Source organism: Chroicocephalus ridibundus, chromosome 12 (assembly GCF_963924245.1).
Source record: "Chroicocephalus ridibundus chromosome 12, bChrRid1.1, whole genome shotgun sequence".
NCBI lineage: Eukaryota > Metazoa > Chordata > Aves > Charadriiformes > Laridae > Chroicocephalus > Chroicocephalus ridibundus.
Genome location: NC_086295.1, coordinates 18,433,261 through 18,450,435, shown reverse-complemented (window position 1 = coordinate 18,450,435; position 17,175 = coordinate 18,433,261). Strand labels below are relative to the sequence as shown.

Genomic DNA, 17,175 nt, shown 5'->3' with positions numbered 1-17,175 from the left:
GGCTCCCAGCCTTGGGAAGCCCGAGCTCAGGCTCTGCTCCTGGCTTTGGCTGGCATCGCGCGCCACCCAAAGAAACGTTTCGGTCTTTTATTAAACTCATGGCTCAACTTGTATTTAGCTTCGCTTTTTTGCATTGTTACCAGGAAAACCACTTGCTTACGTGAAAACAAGTTTCCTTTTTCCAGTTACCCTTGGGGTAATAAAGTATATGACAACCCTCACTACAAATCTTGCCTTACTTAAGCCTATGAACCACGGCGGCAACAAAACTCTCCTCTTAATCACCGTCTTCTAAATTGCTAAAAAAAAAAAAAACAAAAAAAACCCCACCAAACTCATCTATTTACTCTCCTGTGTTCCTTGTCCAAGGGCAGCTCTGACCTCTCCTGCTCCACAGCATCATAAACAGCACATGGCGAGCTTGCGCCAACCCCTGCAGTGGTATTATTTCCTCTTAACTCATTTTATTGTCATTTTAATATTGCGTTTCCCTTCCTTTTGGTCTGTTGCTGTATTTTCAGAGGGGAACTCGAGGAAGAACCGTTTCTGAGCGTGGTCAGACGGCAGTAGGGCTCAGAGCTGCGCAGACACCAGCGCTCCTGTCGCTCTGCATCCAGCACTTGCCTTTAGCAGCAACGGACTTCACGGGCTACCCGGTGGCCTGCTCTCTTTGAAAGCCTCCTGCCTTCTATGGACTCCAACTAATATTGTCGTTCATTTAATCACTTGGTCACTTCACTACTTGCTCATTAATGCAACTGGCCAGTTTCTCCCGTTTCTGGCCTTCTGTTCAGTTTGCAATTCATGAAACCACTGTCTCGTCTCCGGCACCGACCTCCCCAAAGGTCTTCAGGAAGCCAAAGCGCGAGGCTGCAGGAATCCACCCCAAGACCAGGACTATAACTTGCAGTTTAACCCCTCTTCAGTCCCTGCGAGCTGTCTGTGAAAGCTGAGCTGACAGACGCCCGAAACTTGAGAGCAAACGCTGGGTCTGAAAAGCAGAAGATGAAGAAACGGTTGTGTTGAACCACCAGCTGCTGCGTGTTGCTCCACCTGCACCTGGCTGCGGTGCGGGGGGCAGACGTGCAAACCAACCTGCCCTCGGCCTTTCCGCGTCACGACAACTGCCGCGGCACGGGGTTTGCAGGTTAACTTTGCGTTAGAGCCGTCAAACACGCCTGTGCACAGCACCGTTCGCCAGGGACGGCAGCTCCCAGCGCTCGCCTTCCTTCGGAGGCTGCCTGTTTTGCAGGAAACCTGTCATTTAGGCTCCCCTCTCTCCGAGCTGGAAGTTTCTTTCTGCATTTTGGCGGAAGCCAGCTCTGCAGCGCCTTGAGGCAGCCTCTTCCAGGGGCACCTGGCCACGCTGCTCCCGCACGGCTGCGAGGAGGCGGCCGGGGCTGCCCCTTCCACGGGGCCGTTTCCCTCTCACGGCGGGAGACGCCAGAAGCGGCAGAAGCGGCAGAAGCGGCAGGGCAGGCGGGTGGAGCCAAGCGAAACAACAGGAGCACGCAGGGTAACAATGAAACTCAAGTTATAGCTTTATTTAATAACTGGTACAAAGTCCCCCTCAGGCAGAGCCTCCCAGTCCCATTCCCTACCTGAAATGGAGCAGAACGTGAGCGTGACCCTCGGAGCAGCTGGCTCCCAGTGAGTCAGGACTGCCCAACAGTTAAGAAAGAATGTTTTGCTCAGCTATTGAGGCCTGTAGCAGCCTGACCGCTCATCCCTTTTCTCCCATGAACAGCTAGACCCTGGCACGCAGCAGGCATTTGCCTCCCGCCCTCTGTGACCCGGCCAGATGTAAAAAAGCGGCAGAATCGCGAACTCCACGAAGGCAGTAAATAGTACCTGCACAGAGGCATTCGCCGCTCACGCTTCTGACCCGACTCACACGAACGTCCGTCTGCCGGACGTCATTTACGTTCGCTGATCTTTCCTGCGCCTCAGTTAATCCCCTGCGCAGACACCCTGCCCGGGGCAGGCAGCGGCGGAACGCGGAGCCGGCAGTGCGGGAGACTCCTGGATCCCTCCCCTGGCAAGGGGCACTGCTGCCCGTTTCGCAACCTGCTTGATCTGAAAGACTCGTCTGTGCCGGGGTAGAATCGCGACTGGGTGTTAACTGCACCTGGCCCTTGCGCGGGGGAGGCGGAGGGTCAGCAAAGGCGGTCTGGAGGCCAGGGCTGCTGTAGTTTAATCCCTTGTACTCGGCTCATAGTGCACCTCGGATAGTGTGAGTTTCCTTGTTAATTGCTTTGCCCTTTCAGGAGGCTCAGGTGAGAAATCACTCTGCTCCTTCTTAACACACCCAGAGACGAGACCAAGGCAGTGTTCCTGACCGTTTGTTTTCCCCAGGCTGCCTGGCGTTGCCAAGAGTCCTGGCACACAAAGACCTTCTGGTGGGTTCCGTGCTGCCGGCACAGCTCTGCCGAAGAGCTCCGCCTGCTCCAGCGCCTGGTGTTTCACATCGCCCTGGTCTCGCTTTCCCGCGTCCCACAGATGCCATACCAACTGCACCACAAGGGTCCTTTAGCAGAAGCACAACTAGAAAGCAATTCTAAACCTCACAAAGCCACAGGAATTATATTTAAATGAACAGGGGAGACAACGGCTGTCATCTGGATTGATACACAGCACAGAAAGGAGATGGTATCAGCATGTACAGTAACGTGACTTACTAAGACTGTGGAATGTTAACGAGTTTTAAAGAGGCTCTGATGCCGAGGGCATACAGAAAGGACCAAAGTAATGCCAAGTACAGACTACCAAGGAGGCGGCAGCTCAGATGGGCATGCACAAGTTAGAGAGAACAGTTAATGCCATGTTGGATGAAATGCTAGATTCTGAGTGGGTTCGGTGGGGGCGAGTGGAGTTGTCTGAATCCAGAAGAGGGGCTCCTGCCTAACAGGATACTTCCATGGTTTGAGGTGCGTCCTGGAGGTCAATTCCGTCTGGGGTTCCAGCGCTTCCTTCACCATGGTTGCTAGTATGAGACCGGCTGCGGATGCTCTCGCCGGAGCCCACGCTAGAGGAGGAGTGAGTACGGGAGCGCATCAGCCGGGTCATGCTAGCTGCTGGCACTGCAAGAAAGAACAAATGGGCGACTTAGAAAAGGAGGAAGTTCCTAGAGCAAGTATCACAGTCACTCAGAATGTGTCCCTGGGTAAGCACAAAAAGAGCTACACTCTCAGGAAGAAAACTCGCTCTTCACTGCCAAAATTAAGTCTTTGCACATCGAAAGCAAGGTGTTTAAGGCCCAATTTCAAAAGGTCCACGGTGAGCAAATGCCAGAGGTGTAACTGATCCTTTGCAAGTGCAGTCATGGTGAGCGTCTGTGCAAACCAAGGCAGCTGGCTACAGATGACCTTTTGAAAGTCAGTCTCGTCACTCTAGAAAACCACAGAGCTTAAGTCATGCAACAATCAACAAAATACAAATGAAAGGTGAAAAACCATAGCGTACACGCTGTACAACGGATCAGCCTAGCCCGCAGCAGGCCAGCAGGACATGCCGAGACAGAGCAATGCACCCGAAGAATCATTCAACTCAGCACACAGACTCGGGCCGAGGCGGATGCACAGTTGCAGGTACCTGACTCAGTGCTTAGGTGGCTGAGCTGCACATAAGGGACTGGAAACAACATGAGACAAGGAAAGGGATGAATACAGGAAAGAGCCAATTAGTTGCGGTGTGCGTCTAGCAGCTGCGCTGCTCCTGGGGTCCCCAGCTAGTTTCCCTTCCACTCCCAGCTCACACGCTGCACTGAAAGCTCCCAATATTTGTGAAAACAGCTCCTAATGAGCATCTCGGGGAGATGCCCGGCTGACTTAAAAAAATCTGTCGGGACCAGATCTCTTCAATGCCTTTAGCTGGAAATTGCAACGCACCTGGTGACCCTACCTCCCCACCGAACACACCACAACCGCTCGCCAGAGACGTCGTTATCCTACGTTGGGGAAACTGGGGTATACTCTGCAACTCCAGACACATTCATGTCTTCCCTTGAGTTGACAGCATCAGATTTCTGTTATAAGCCTCCTGCAAGGCATTACCTTCCACCTGCAGTCTCAGCACAGGCAGGTCCAACTGTTTCAGCCAACGTGCAGAAGGCACAAGAATGGCTGTCGAGGCTTGTGCATTTCTAGAAATGGCAAACTGCTGATTCGCTTCTCTCCTGTTCTCCCCAAGAGAGGAAGCCTTGCTGGCCAAGCCCCGCAATGCCAACACAGCCCTGTCCACCAAAGTCGGGAAAACCATTCTGGGACTAGCTGCTAATTCTGGAAGCAGAAAATTACCCCCTGTCATTCCTCAGTGCCGTGCATCCTATTTGCAAGATATTTGACCCCCAAAGTGCTGCCGAAGTCCTTGCTCTGACGATAGCACTTGCTGGATTTACTAACACCAGGAACACAAGAGACGTGGACATTGAAACGCTCTCAGGCTGTGAGGCTGAGGGAGCCTTCTCACACCCTCCTCTGCAGGGCCAGACTCTTCTGGCCAGCCTGGGAGAACATGATTGTCCTGCTACGTTCATGTCAACTACACATAGCTCTAAGGGAAAGGACAGCTTCTTCTGAGTCCTGATGCCCATGAGTTGGCAAAGAACTTCTGGCCGTGTGCAGACCATTGGGAGTGTCTCAGCTGTCACAGTGGCCATGCTTAGTGGTTAACCAGCCACGTGAACCAACCCCTCCTGTAATGCCAGCTTTTGAAGGTTCCTCATCCACAGAAGGGATCTCCTAGCCCTGGCCCCTGGCAGGCAAGACAGAGCTGCGCTAAGGTGCCTGCAATGGAGACAGAGTTGCTTTAGTGCACTGAGAAGCCGCTCTCCTGAAGTCCCCCGCTCTCTGGAGTACCAGGGGCAAGGCAGCTCGAACAGCTGTCAACCTGACACGCTCTGACAACGTCTTCTGCCTCCAAGCACAAGGAGAAAGCCAAGCATGCACCGGATCACAGCACAGCTCCCTCTGGGCTCCCCGGGTGTCTCAGAAGTCACTCAGTGCTCTGTTCTGCCATGAGAGGGTTTCACTCGGACATATCGCTTACCCCTGCCGAGAGTCGGAAAGATACAGGTATGTCCAAGGAGAACGGGAAGAGCTCTCACGTAGCCATCACAACCGTGAGGCTGAACTGCCAACTCCTTCCCCTCCGGAGAAGGTAGGCACAGAAGATTTTAGAAGACCTACTGTTCTTGGGAGCACACTTTTCTGGACTGGCAAAAAGATGGACCTACAAGGTTTTACCAACACCAGCAACCGAAAAAGGGTCACCACTGCAGCTGCAGTGCGGATTGAACACATGTCAGGTAACAACACTGGTTGGCTAAGGCTTGTTAACACACTAGTTGATTTTTCAGCGTAGATGGATCTCCCAGCAACCACACTAACTCATGGGTGGGGACACAGATGCCAACGGGCTCAGATGGACCAGAAAGGCTGAGTTCCCTTCACAACGACCCTGCTCCAAACCAGAAAATTGTGTTTGCCACTTACTGTAGCCCATTCCCTGCACAAAGTACTTGAAGGCTTCAGTCAGCTTGCCAGGCTGTGGAAACAGAAAGCGTGGCTTTAGTGCGAGCAGAGCGAGGGGCTCTGTACAACCCAAACGCCGGGGGAGAGCTGAGAGAGGCATTTCTCACCTGAACCACCTGGGGCAGGCCCCCGCAGTCGGCCATCTGCAACAGGAAACAACAGGCAGGTTGAACTGTCCTTCCCACCCCAGGAACACAACCCCAGAACCACGCCGGCACTGCCCGCCCCACCGGGGCTGACGGCACCGGGCTGCACTGCTACACGAGGCGCACTTCTACCATCTCGTCTCTAAAGGCAAAGCAAAGCCTGGTGATACGTCTTCCAGGAGCCTGCTGCTGAAGGAAGGCAGCACCTTGGAGGCTGCGTTACCAAGTGATCTCGGGCCATACTCTAGAAGCCCAGGAGAACGGGGCTCCTCCCGCCACTCCTCCCAAACCTGTCACTTTACACTTCTACAGAGCAGCTGTCTGGCACACGGCAGAGCTGCAGGTGAGGATGGGAAGGACTGGCATAAAGCTAGAAAAAGTGCCGTTGTTGCTGGCTGAGAGCAGGGTGGAGGCAGGACACCTCTGCTAACTCCCCGCAGGTCTTCCCAGCTGGTTGAAGATAACAGAGAAACGGCCATAAAGCAGGGATTCAGGAACCCCCTGACAAACTCTACTCTCCCAAGTCCGGCTCCACGCAGGAGAGAACACTGCCCCGACTGACTCTCCACAAACTTCTTAAAGCTAAACCTACGGAAGGCAAAAACCTAACTGGAGCCGGCCTCAGCAAAAACAACGTCTTTGTGCAGGCTGGAATGATTCTGGAGTGGCACTCACCTTCAAAAGGGTAGTTTTGGTTGGGTCAAGACGTGAATTGCATTCGACCTAAAATAGAAGGAGGAAAAAAGGACATGGTATCACACAGAAAACTTGAAGAGTCAGATGTAAAATGTGGGGCAGCCGCCCCAGAGGCAGCGGCTCTTTTCAGCAATGGGAGCTTCTCTGGGGCCAAGGACTGAGCAAGAAAGCAGAGAACAACGAATGAAAGATGCAGAGAGGCAAGGCAGGTGTTCCCACCCAAGGGGACCTTGTGGTGACAGAATGTCACTGTTCTGAGAGATGGGGGCGTGACTTCAAGGGAAATCATCCCCTAGTTTTGGGGACGCACCACGAAACCCTGGAGCACGTTCTGAGCTCTGACAGCAAGACTGGGAGGGAAGGAGACGGATCACTCAGTCCTCTAGCCAGACAAGGAGACCACGGCCACCTCGTCTCAGCAAGGTTGCTGCAAAAAAGGGAATAGGTGGGGGCCCTATAGGAACAGCAACCCCAGCGGGGAAGATTATCGTGACCTGGGAACCTGGGCAGCCAGATAGGCAAGCCAAGGTCCAGAAGACGCTATCCTGTCCCCCAGCCGTGGGTGGGACGCAATAAGAAATCTCAGGAATAGTATCCTAGCAAAGTCAAAATTTGGAGAATGTCTCAGACTTCCAGGCCAGACTCGTGAAAAGGCAACGGGCCATAACCAGAAAACACCCTGCAGCAGTTCTCCATGCGTTGTTCCTAGGTCCAAGCTACTGCTTCAGGAGACTCCTACACTCTTCCACGGTTTCTTAAGACAACTGCTTTTGTTCACAAACCCCTGGTCTCCCCACAATCACTGGCTGAAGGGGAGGAGCAACATCCACCACAACCACACTGCAACTGCCATGCCCCATTTATAACTGTGCTGGGAGGGAAGTGGGTTTTCGGCGTCTGCAGAGAACAACAGGAAGGAGATGCTTCTAAGCGTTGCCTTCTTTGTGACGCGGTGCTTTTGCAGAGCTGTATGTGACTCCCCACCACAGGAATTGGAGTCACGCTGCTTATTTTCAAACCCCTCAGTACAACAGCAAGAGAAGAGTAATTTGTGACTTGAACTGAACTCCAGGCAGCAGCCTGGCGGAGCTCAGGGGAAGATGCAAGTTCCTGAAAGGCCTCCGCATCACTTGTTGAGCAAGACGCTTGGGCACAAGGACTCCTGTTCAGATCCTGCCATCCTCACCTTAGAGCTGCCCTGCAGGGTCATTAAGTCTCCCGAGCCCCGGCTCTCCCGCTCGTGGCTGACAGGTCGCAACAGCTGGTGGACTAGAAAAGAGCTTGGGACAAAGAGCCACTTTCTGTGACTAGTTCTGTGCGCTGCTGGGTGAGGCGGGCTTGCTCAGTGACTTGTGGGGCTAGTGTCACGAGAGGAAAGAGTTCACACATACGTACCACTGCTTCCACAGCAGGTGAGTTGTCACCAACCACTAGCAAGGCAGGGCACCTGGTCAAAACCCAAAACAGAGATGTTACAGTGCATCCAGGGGATTTCGGAGAAGGTTGAGCTCTGTGAACCAGCAGCCTCATGAAAGGTTAACAACGCTCACCAAAATCCCTGCCCGCCACCACACCATGGCATTTTGCTGCACCAAAACATCCTCCAGGGCTTGCACACCCCCCCATACTATCCCCTCCATGCGCACCAACTGCCACTACTGCTGCACACACGTTAAAGGACGTGCCGAGGGCTGGGAGAAACGCCATCCCAGGCTGCAAAAGGGAGCGCGCTCTCTGAAGTGGACGTCTGTTAGGAATGTAAGGATAACCACATCCAACAGAGTTTAATGCTTCTGAGGCCGCCTACTGCTCAGCCCTGTATTTTGGTTTGGATTTTAGAAAAAAAAAAAAAACCAACCCACAAAAGGTGTTGGGGAAAATATTGAAAAATGCCACAATACCAAAGCCTCTGTTGGCAAATCTGTGCCTTCCCAGCGAGTCTCTTGAATGGACAGACAGTGCTCTGTGGCTTACAGCTGTCTGCAAGACAGAGCGCAGCACGATTGGCTTTGCCTGGAGACCAAGCAGGGAAATCCACCTCTTTTCGGTTAGCCAAGATCTACAGAGTTTGGCTATGAATGCCTATAGCATTCCTGGGGACTGGCAGGAGCGTAAGTCCATACAACTTCCAAGGAGCGAAGAGCAGAGCCTGCGCAGCAGTCTCTAGCCCAGCCCAGGCACCCTGCCTCAGCACTGCAATTCTCAGTCTTCACGCGCTCTACGTGTTGGAGATAATTTGCTTTCTTGCTCGGAATCTGAAAATTTACTTATATTTCCCCTGAGCTGATTATCACCAGTTCTCCAGTGTCTGTCCCTCCTCAGCTCTACCCTGCACAGATTATCCCCTCCCAAATGAAAGAGCCACTGCCATCGCTGCCAAGATGGGAAACCACCACTGCATTCTCTGCATTCGGAACCCCCTGCCACCTCTGGGAGAATTGTGCAGGTAACTTTTTTCAGCAAGGTGGGGGAAGGCAGTCACTGGCAACAACTAAACACCTGCCTCCCTAATTTTTCACGCAAAACAACCAAACTGACAGCTCAGCAAGTACAGTGACTGCTAGGTGGATACACTTACTCCTCTGCCTCCTGGAGCATCTCAATCTGTTCTTAATGAAAGGGCTTCCAGACACCTCTCTGCCCCATTCTAGCTGACAGCACCGCACCACAGCCTGGGACTGTCTGAACAGTCTTCCCAGAGTCTGGGCTTAGGGGGTTCTTGCTGAGAAGCAACAGCTTTTCTGCTGAAGGGTAAGTAAGTAACAGTAAGCAACTGAGACGGGCTGACTCAGAGCAACTTACTTGAGTGTTTTTGCAGTATTTTCATTGATGCCAAGAACTGGTCTCTCAATTTCCAGATCTCTGCGACTGAAAGACAAAACAGAACAATTCCCCATGAAGTCAGCAGAGGAAACAGGTTATCATGGGAGCACAAAAAATCCAACCAGGAGCGCTGGCTCCAGCACCCAGGCAACAGGTTATCGCTCCCTGTGTCACGCCATGAGCAGAAGCCCCAGGAGTCACCACCAGAAAACAGGATCCACGCTCTCATGGCAAGCTTGCTGTGTGCCTAGGGAGATGATCTACTGAGGTGTGAAAGGGTCATCCAGGCACGAGCGCTGGGCTTGGCCCAGGACAATGGCTGAAGACCAGACAGAGGACAAAGGTTCATATGACATAATGTCCAACAGAATAATACATGTGGCAGCAAATCTACTGAGCAGGGAAGCTATGGAAGCAATCTAGCAGGCAAAAAAGTATCCTGTACCTGTTGTATGAGGTGAGGAACAGCTGAAGGTTATCTTGGTTAATGTCCTGCGCGATATGAAGCCTGTACGTTTGGATCAAATCTAGATTTGCCTGCAGTTCCTCCTGGAAAAAAAGCAGAAGAATTGAAAGACAGGGAACATCATCTTTTTCACGAATAAAGAAATGATTCTCATAAAAATACTGAAGCGTTAAACTGCCTCCATACACGTCATTCCCCTGTGAACACCACCACAGAGGGCAGCGACTCCAGACCGTGTCAGTCCCCAGGCTACAGGAAGTGTTTCTGTAACGGGACTGTTAGGTGCCGTACTTTGGCAACGTGACTACGCTTTTACAAATAGCAGCGCGCACGCTGCTGAAGGAGTAAAAAGGTATCTTGAGATGGGGTAACAGCTCCCGAGCCTCAGTAAGGCTTACATAGATACAAATCGCTCTGTTTTAGGAAGGTCTTCTGCTTTATGCTTAATGTTAAAGAAGCAAAGCTTCATAGCTAAGCCCCAGGACTAGGACCAAAGGAAAATTTAATCCCACACGCAGTTTTAAGAAGAATCTGCATTCCAATGAGAGCTAGAGAGAGACAGCGAGAAAAGGGAATGCAAGGAAACACTGCATATAATGCAGGGGCCTGCAAGCGGGGAGAGAACAGCGTGTGCTCTAAGCAGGAGAAAGGTACACGACTCCTTCCAGTGCTGATTTGTGTGGTTGCAGGAGGGCTTCAGGTCAGGGACTGCATGCGATACATAGCGCGTATGAGGCACAGACCACAGCTTGCTGGTTGGGAGCCAGCAAATCCCAAACAGAAGGCATTGCTGCAACCAAAGTTTTCAGGAAGGCAGAGCAGGTACACACAGAAGTTACAGCTGCAAGTACAGTTGCATGGGCAACGTGAACACCTGCTGGGTACTTACGTGGCCAAAATGGTGTGCCAAGACAATATCCACTATGTTGGTTGTCCAGCCTGAAAACTGAAGAGTGACCGTGAATGAGGAGGGGGGAGAATAACTGGAAAATGCAGTTTCATTACAAATTTCAAAGCACGTCCTCGGAGTAAAGAAAACAACAAAGAAATTGTACAAGTGATACGAGAAACAAATGCCTGAAGCTTAGGATGGGTGTGCAAGGCTCCAAAGAAGCCTGTGCACACACAACATGCAGCTCTCCAGAAACCGCAAGTGGCCAGGAAAACAGAATAATTAAGATACATTCAACCTCAGCCTGCAAGCAGAGTTCTAAACCAGAGGAAAGCTGAGCGCTGAAGAGTCACTCATCTCCGAGCAGTTTACCAGGATTTCTCATTCACGTATGATCACACCCGTCCCTGCTCCTACGGTGGAGGCCGTACTACGCCCAGACTGAGAACGCAGCAGGGACAGAAATGAGATTGTACAGTTTTTGCCATAAACTGACAAATTCCTGTACTCTGTCCTTTTTCTTCTAACTTAACACACCGTTCATTAAGCGCTGTGGAGAGGAGACGCACGGGGGAAGGAGAATCTCACCTTGGATGCTGCCCAGTCAATCCAGCCCTTTGCACATGGATCAACATTAATAAGGACGAGTCCCTCCACCAGGTCGGGGTGGCTGAGCTGCGGGGAGAGAGCACAGGCACACTCAGAAGGATGGCTCAGCCCACACGTCGGTCAACGGCGGGGGGGAAACGGTTGGAAAGCTTCTTGCAAAAGGAAGACAGAGTAAAACGAAGACTAAGCCGGGAGATCCTTCCGTGCGGGGCAGCCAGCGGCCTTTTCGGAGCCTGACCCAAAGCTGGCTCCCAGCCAGACCTTACTGGATTCAGTTGCTGGCACTGAGGGATTGACTACTCACACAGCGCCTGCAGCCTGAGCAGGTCTCAGCAGCGTCTTCTGGTGACCCGCGCACATGGTGCAGCCACAGGTCCTGCTCAGGCTCTCTCGTGTTACAGGGCTGCGAGCAGTGACCGTCTCTGCTCCAATCCGGCAGCTCCAGGAAGGACCTGCACAAACTCCTGCGGCTCCTTCCACTCCTCATGCAAGAGGCAGTCTCCCAGTGGAGATGTGGCAAAATGGCAAGATTTGGCAAATGGCACAGGTGTTGCTTGTGGCTGAGGCCCTGCAAGCACCTGTGGCCTGAGCACAGGCCCGGGAAGCTCCAGCTGCGAGGCACCTGCCTCACCAGAGGCATCCCCGCGGCGTCCCCTTTCCCTGCTCCGGCATGGCACCCCCAGCACCCTGCAGCTCACCTTGGGGGGTGCGTGGGGAGCAGGGATGCAAAATATTTTTGAGAACGGCTTGCAAACGCAAACCCAGCAACCTAACACAACCAGAGAACTTTGAGCTCTAGGCTTACTCCAGAAAATTTTATGGCAGCTCTTCTGCTCCATTGTACAGATAATCACCAGTTATGCAGAAGGAAACAGCTCCATCAGCGGGAAACTGTCTGCAATCCAGGTAGCACGGCAAGGGCTGTCTGGCACTGAGCTGAGCTGAGGACAAAAGCTTATCTGCGTGACCTTCTCTTTAACAAGACTGGAAACTACACAAGCCACAAAAGGCAAGCGAGAGAGCAAACCCCAGTGCCTCACACTGCCCCAGGCTCAACCCTGACCGGAGGAAATGGGAAGCAGAAAACTTTTCGTAGGAGGGGCAGCTGCAGGGTGAAGTGGCTTTAAGAAGCAATAATGGCCTAAATCATCGGCAACTCTCTACACTCAACAATTTGCAGCAAACTTTACTGAGAATGTCAGACTTCTGTATTTTTTTAAACACTATTTCTGAAAGACTCAGGCAAACTCCTGGGCTGCTAAACTATGTCCGCTGATTTCACATGCTTCTAAACACTCCACTAGAGAGAAATGTAAAAGTAAGTACCAAAATAAAGCCAGCGCTCTCTTGTCAAAGGGTGAAGCGCAAACTCTACCTCCTTCCAGTGAAAAAGCACCTTCCTCATCAGCGCTGTGATGTGCTGGTTCACAGCACGTCACCAAATCAATTGTTTGGTGTCACAAACACTGGAAACAGCATACAGTAATGGAGCCAGTCTTTGTGAAGACATGAGGCTGGATATTCCCCTAGCAGTCAGAATGGCTCTGCTGACTCAAAGGCATCACATCACAATCTTTCCATGTCTGGCATAGCTTCAGAGTAACCTTGGCTGCTCCGATTTAACCATCTGGATGCGAAGTAGCTCTCACACGGCTCCCTGCAGGCCTACTGTAATTACAGCTACTTTGCCCGTGCCCTGCAAGTGACTCGTTTGATCAGTGGAAGAGCACAGCCTATATAAGTCACAAGGAAATGAAGATATACTTACTGCACACCTGCTGAGGACATAAGCGCCAGCTCCCAGTCCAATCCCGATGAAGCTTTTCAGGCTGAAATACAGGCATTTCACAATCAGCAAGGCTAACTTAAGCTGACACCTGAAGCATCCCTAGAGGCAAAGCCTTTCCCCTCTCTGCATCCAGCTGTTCACTTATGGTTCATTTTCAAAATGATCCAGCAATGATGCAGCAGCCATAAACTGTCTCATGTGGCAGACAATATTCTCAGCGTAAGAGCGAGACAGGGTTACATGGGTTAGAAGATGCTCAGGCCTCTTGGGACAAATCAGTGAGTGTATCAGATGCTGCAAGCAGAGACAGAGGTAGGTGCTGGAATGGCTGTCTCCAGCTGGCTCACCCCGTTTCCTTTCAGAGACTTACTTCAGGTGTGTTAGAACAGCGGGCAGCATTTCAGCCAGTTCATCCATACTGGGATACTGGTACCTGAAAACCAAGAGAGACTGAAATCAAAGCACCTCCAAATAGAGCTCAACAGTAGTTACCTTCCAGTTCTACCCAAGGTAGGAGAGACGAGGAACACCTGACAGGCACGTGCGTAGGTGAGTACTTTGCAATGATGCTGTATATTTCAGCTGACCGCATGGATCCCGCTGTCAGAGCAAGACTAACACAGAGCTGTGGCTTTTGGGCAGTCAGACTTCCGTGGGAGGACGGACAGACAGAGCAAGGAATGCCAGCTAGACTGCAGTGTGCTGGGCTCGTGCTCAAGTCAAAGCCGGTACCGGCCCTCACCGCTAGCGAGGGCTTTCTTGACCCACGCCTCAGTAACAGGAGAGCTCCCTGAATGCCCCTTGGGAAGCCTCCTCATCTTCCTATTTCCTCTGCTCCCGTAAGCTGCCTCCCACTACGCTCCGCCCGGCAGTCCCAGTTAGCTTAAACTGGATGCTACCTCAGCCCAGACCACCTCTGGAACAGTAAGGGTCTCTGCAGAGCTCTTACCCAGATGGGAATGGGGGGGCTCCTTCCTGCTGGCCTGGTGCATCCACGTGGCACACAGCAAAATGCTGAGTGATCTCTTGCATGTCTTCAAAGTTAAAGAATGCATTAAAGCAGGATTTGTCTACAACGACAACAAAACGAAAGCAATTAGAGATTTCCTGAAGTTTTATTGCAATCCGCCCTCCAAACACCATGACACACACCTGCACGAGCCCAACCCCACCTTGCTGAGTCTGCGGGGCAGCGCATGCTGGGTAATGCATGCTGCTGCGCCCCCCTGACTGCAACGCAGCAGCGGCGAGTGCTGGCAAAGTAGCTGCCATGACTGGAGGGCAGGCAGACAAGCGACACCCCAGCATGCCTGCCCAGGAAAACAGGGCCTTGCAGCACCTGGGTACCCACAGCACATACCTGAGGAGCACCTGTGTGAACGTAACAGGGCACGTTGGGTGGGAAGACAGGTGGAAAGAGCAACTGAGCCCACTAGAAACATTACACTACTTCTGCAGCCTTGTGGAAGGGACTTGCCCAGCTGCCCAGCATCCAGGGAATGGATGCCTTGTGGCAGCTCTATCACACAGCACAACAAGTCAGCTAGAGCACTGTAGTGTGGTGGGCAGACCTAATTCCACCTTGTCCCTACCTTTCGAGGGCTATTGGAACAGACAGGGGTATGCCACGTGTTCTCTCTCCTGCAGACCTTTATCTTTTTACCCTGGAATGACCTGTCTCATCTCAGTTCCAGGCCAGTCCCGCTGGTACCCACGCTCAAAAGCAAATAGCACAAACAACCACTTTTTCAGGGTCCTGGGAATGCAAGGGCTTACGGTTGAGGCCAATGTCATGGTATGTGAGGATGACAGGTCTGTTCCCCTTGGGTGTGCCCCGCATGGTGACATGGACCACTCCAAAAGCTGTCTCAATGTCATGTTCCTGCAGAGAGAGAAGAAGGAGCCTCAGTGTTACGCGTGTTGCCTGTGCTGCAGAGGACCCTAACCGAAGGCCAGCAGCAAGGGCCCCGCTCACACTTTAACATTGCTCTCCTGTCCACGCCTGGTGGCTCAGTACAGCTCTTGCCGCCCGCAACCCCGTCAAATCTCTCTCTCCAGCCGCTGCCAAAAGCGGGTTGCTTTTGCACAGACACACGGTTGGGGCTGTGTCTTCCTGTGACCAAGATCTCATTTCAATGGCTTTCAGTGACATTGCCGCGCCGTAGCAGAGGCCGGGTGTCATGTGTGCATCTGTCGCTAAGGGTTCCTGGCATCATGTATACAGGTCCCCTCCTGCAGCCAAGCCCTCGCTCCCCAGCTGGCATCCCCCTCCCTCCGACCCACAAGTCTCCAATGTGTCTTCAACCCACACCCCTGGGAAGGTCCTGTCCGCGGGCAAGCTGATGTGAGGGGACACTGCAATCTCCAAGAGGCCAGCAGCAGCCCCGGCCCCTGGAGACCACGTACTGGAGCATTTTGGAAACAGCACGACAACACAGAGCAGGCGGATGGCTGGGAGAGCAAAGACCCAATGCAGGAATGTTCGCTGAGCTGCCACCCCACGGAAGGCTGAGCGCTGTGCCTTAACGAAACACTTTTTTTTTTTCCCTGCTGCCAGGTTTATTAACGTGAGGGAAGAACACTCCTAGGCTCCTCCACCAGCTGGCACAGATACAGGACCTTATGCTGGTTTCCAGCTGGGTATCAGTGGAGCGGTTTCATGACCCGTTTCAGGATTATTTGCCAGCAAACCCACGTGCCTTTTCCCAAGCAAAATATTGAGGGCTTTTTTGCACTGTACCTTGCACAAGAGAGCAAGAGGACCATGAGGCCTCTGGGTAGCTCTCCCAATACCTGACCAGTGCAGAAACAGAAGCCACAACCTCACCATGATGAACACACACGTACTCATGAAGTTGTCTGAGTTTAACTAAAATAGCTGCAAACACATTTAGACAAACACTGATCTGAGATAACCACGGGCTTTGGGAAAGCTGCGAAGATGGCAGTAAGGTTGGGTACACAACATCATCTGTAAGTCCTTTCTCTCATCTCCTGAAATCAAAGGAGAGACATGCTCTGACTTAGGGACACTGTAAGAAGCGCCAATTATTTTCTTGATACTAAAAAACCATCTGCTTAGGGAATAATCTCGTTCAGTACGAAGACAGGACATCACAACCTCAAAAATATTTTTTCCTAGTTTACACAAAGTATGGAATTTATTTATCGGTTTTTTTAAACAGTAATTTCCAATAACCTGAAAATGATGAGAGCAAACCCATGACAGGTGACAGTACCTGGCTTGCAGCCCATCAGAAATTCACCTCACCCCTGGGCACTCTCAAGGGCTGGCTGTGGGCCAGACTGGTTTAGTTCTGGCAGTGAAAGATCCTCCCCCTTCCCCCCGAGGTCCTTCCCAGGGACCCCAAAGCCTCTCCCCTTCCCCCAGGAGCATGGCCAACAGGAGCAAGATGCCTGAAGCCTTCTCCAGCTTGGCTCTGAAGGACAAAAAGACACCTCTGACTGCCCTCGTCCTCAGAGAGGGTTTAGGTTTTACTCGCACAAAGCTGCTGCGCTGTGCGCGTGGAGACGCTGGAGGACCTCCAACGCAGCAGTTACCTGCCTGCACTAGAGGCAGGCAAGAGAATAAGGCAGGTGGGGCTGGCCAGCCCGATGCTCCCCTGGCTCCCTTGCCCTTAGGAGGGGGCTGTGGACCAAGGCATCCTGCGCGGGTAGGGAACGACTCGTCCGTGTGTGCAAAGCAGCCTGGGTCCACGCAGCAGGACTGCGGCCCTTGCAGCAAAGGCGCACGAGGAAGCCCAGGGCGCAGCCTCCGTCTCCTGAGCCTCTGCAAAACGACCAGGCTCTGCCCCTCGCCAGGCTCAGCGCTCGGCGCTGCTCTGCTAAGCCGGTGAAGTCCTGTGTGGTACTGCGGCGGGACACGTTCCGCAGCCATAGCAGTGGCCCTCAACTCAGTGTTCCCCAAGTTCGCAGCTGTTAACGAGTCCTTTAACAAAAGCGGCAACTTTTGGAGGTGGCTAAGGGTGGCGACTGGCAGCGCACGTGGCTGAAATGGTGAAATGCAGGAAACCCATGTGGCCCAGCGAGTGCCACAGCAGACAGAGCATGCAACCCCCGGCTGCAGTTCCCCACGCATCGGAGCTAACCAAATGGTTGACTGCTATTAAAAGCAGGTGTCTCTGCCAGTTCTGGCAGTTGTTGGTCTCTTCCGTAAGCAGCTTTAACTCACTGACCTGTCAGGAAACTATCCAGCTGCTTTT

General features: G+C 52.5%; 1 protein-coding gene across 5 annotated transcripts in view; it reads right to left on the bottom strand.

The window, feature by feature from the left end:
* Positions 1–1,517: 1,517 nt before the first annotated feature.
* Positions 1,518–17,175, bottom strand: part of NDRG3 (NDRG family member 3) — a 62,849-nt gene continuing 47,191 nt past the window's right edge. For 3 of the 5 annotated variants that reach the window (XM_063349776.1, XM_063349779.1, XM_063349777.1), the window contains 14 exons: positions 14,729–14,834; positions 13,902–14,022; positions 13,323–13,385; positions 12,932–12,992; positions 11,143–11,229; positions 10,552–10,608; positions 9,642–9,745; positions 9,176–9,241; positions 7,769–7,820; positions 6,353–6,400; positions 5,639–5,674; positions 5,493–5,544; positions 3,592–3,630; positions 1,518–3,080 (listed from right to left, as the gene is read on the bottom strand). In XM_063349776.1, coding sequence (XP_063205846.1) covers positions 2,902–3,080; positions 3,592–3,630; positions 5,493–5,544; positions 5,639–5,674; positions 6,353–6,400; positions 7,769–7,820; positions 9,176–9,241; positions 9,642–9,745; positions 10,552–10,608; positions 11,143–11,229; positions 12,932–12,992; positions 13,323–13,385; positions 13,902–14,022; positions 14,729–14,834 — 1,071 coding nt within the window. In that variant the 3' untranslated portion in view covers positions 1,518–2,901. The remainder of the gene's footprint in view (positions 3,081–3,591; positions 3,631–5,492; positions 5,545–5,638; positions 5,675–6,352; positions 6,401–7,768; positions 7,821–9,175; positions 9,242–9,641; positions 9,746–10,551; positions 10,609–11,142; positions 11,230–12,931; positions 12,993–13,322; positions 13,386–13,901; positions 14,023–14,728; positions 14,835–17,175) is intronic. The other 2 variants (XM_063349780.1, XM_063349781.1) reach the window with 1 other exon arrangement.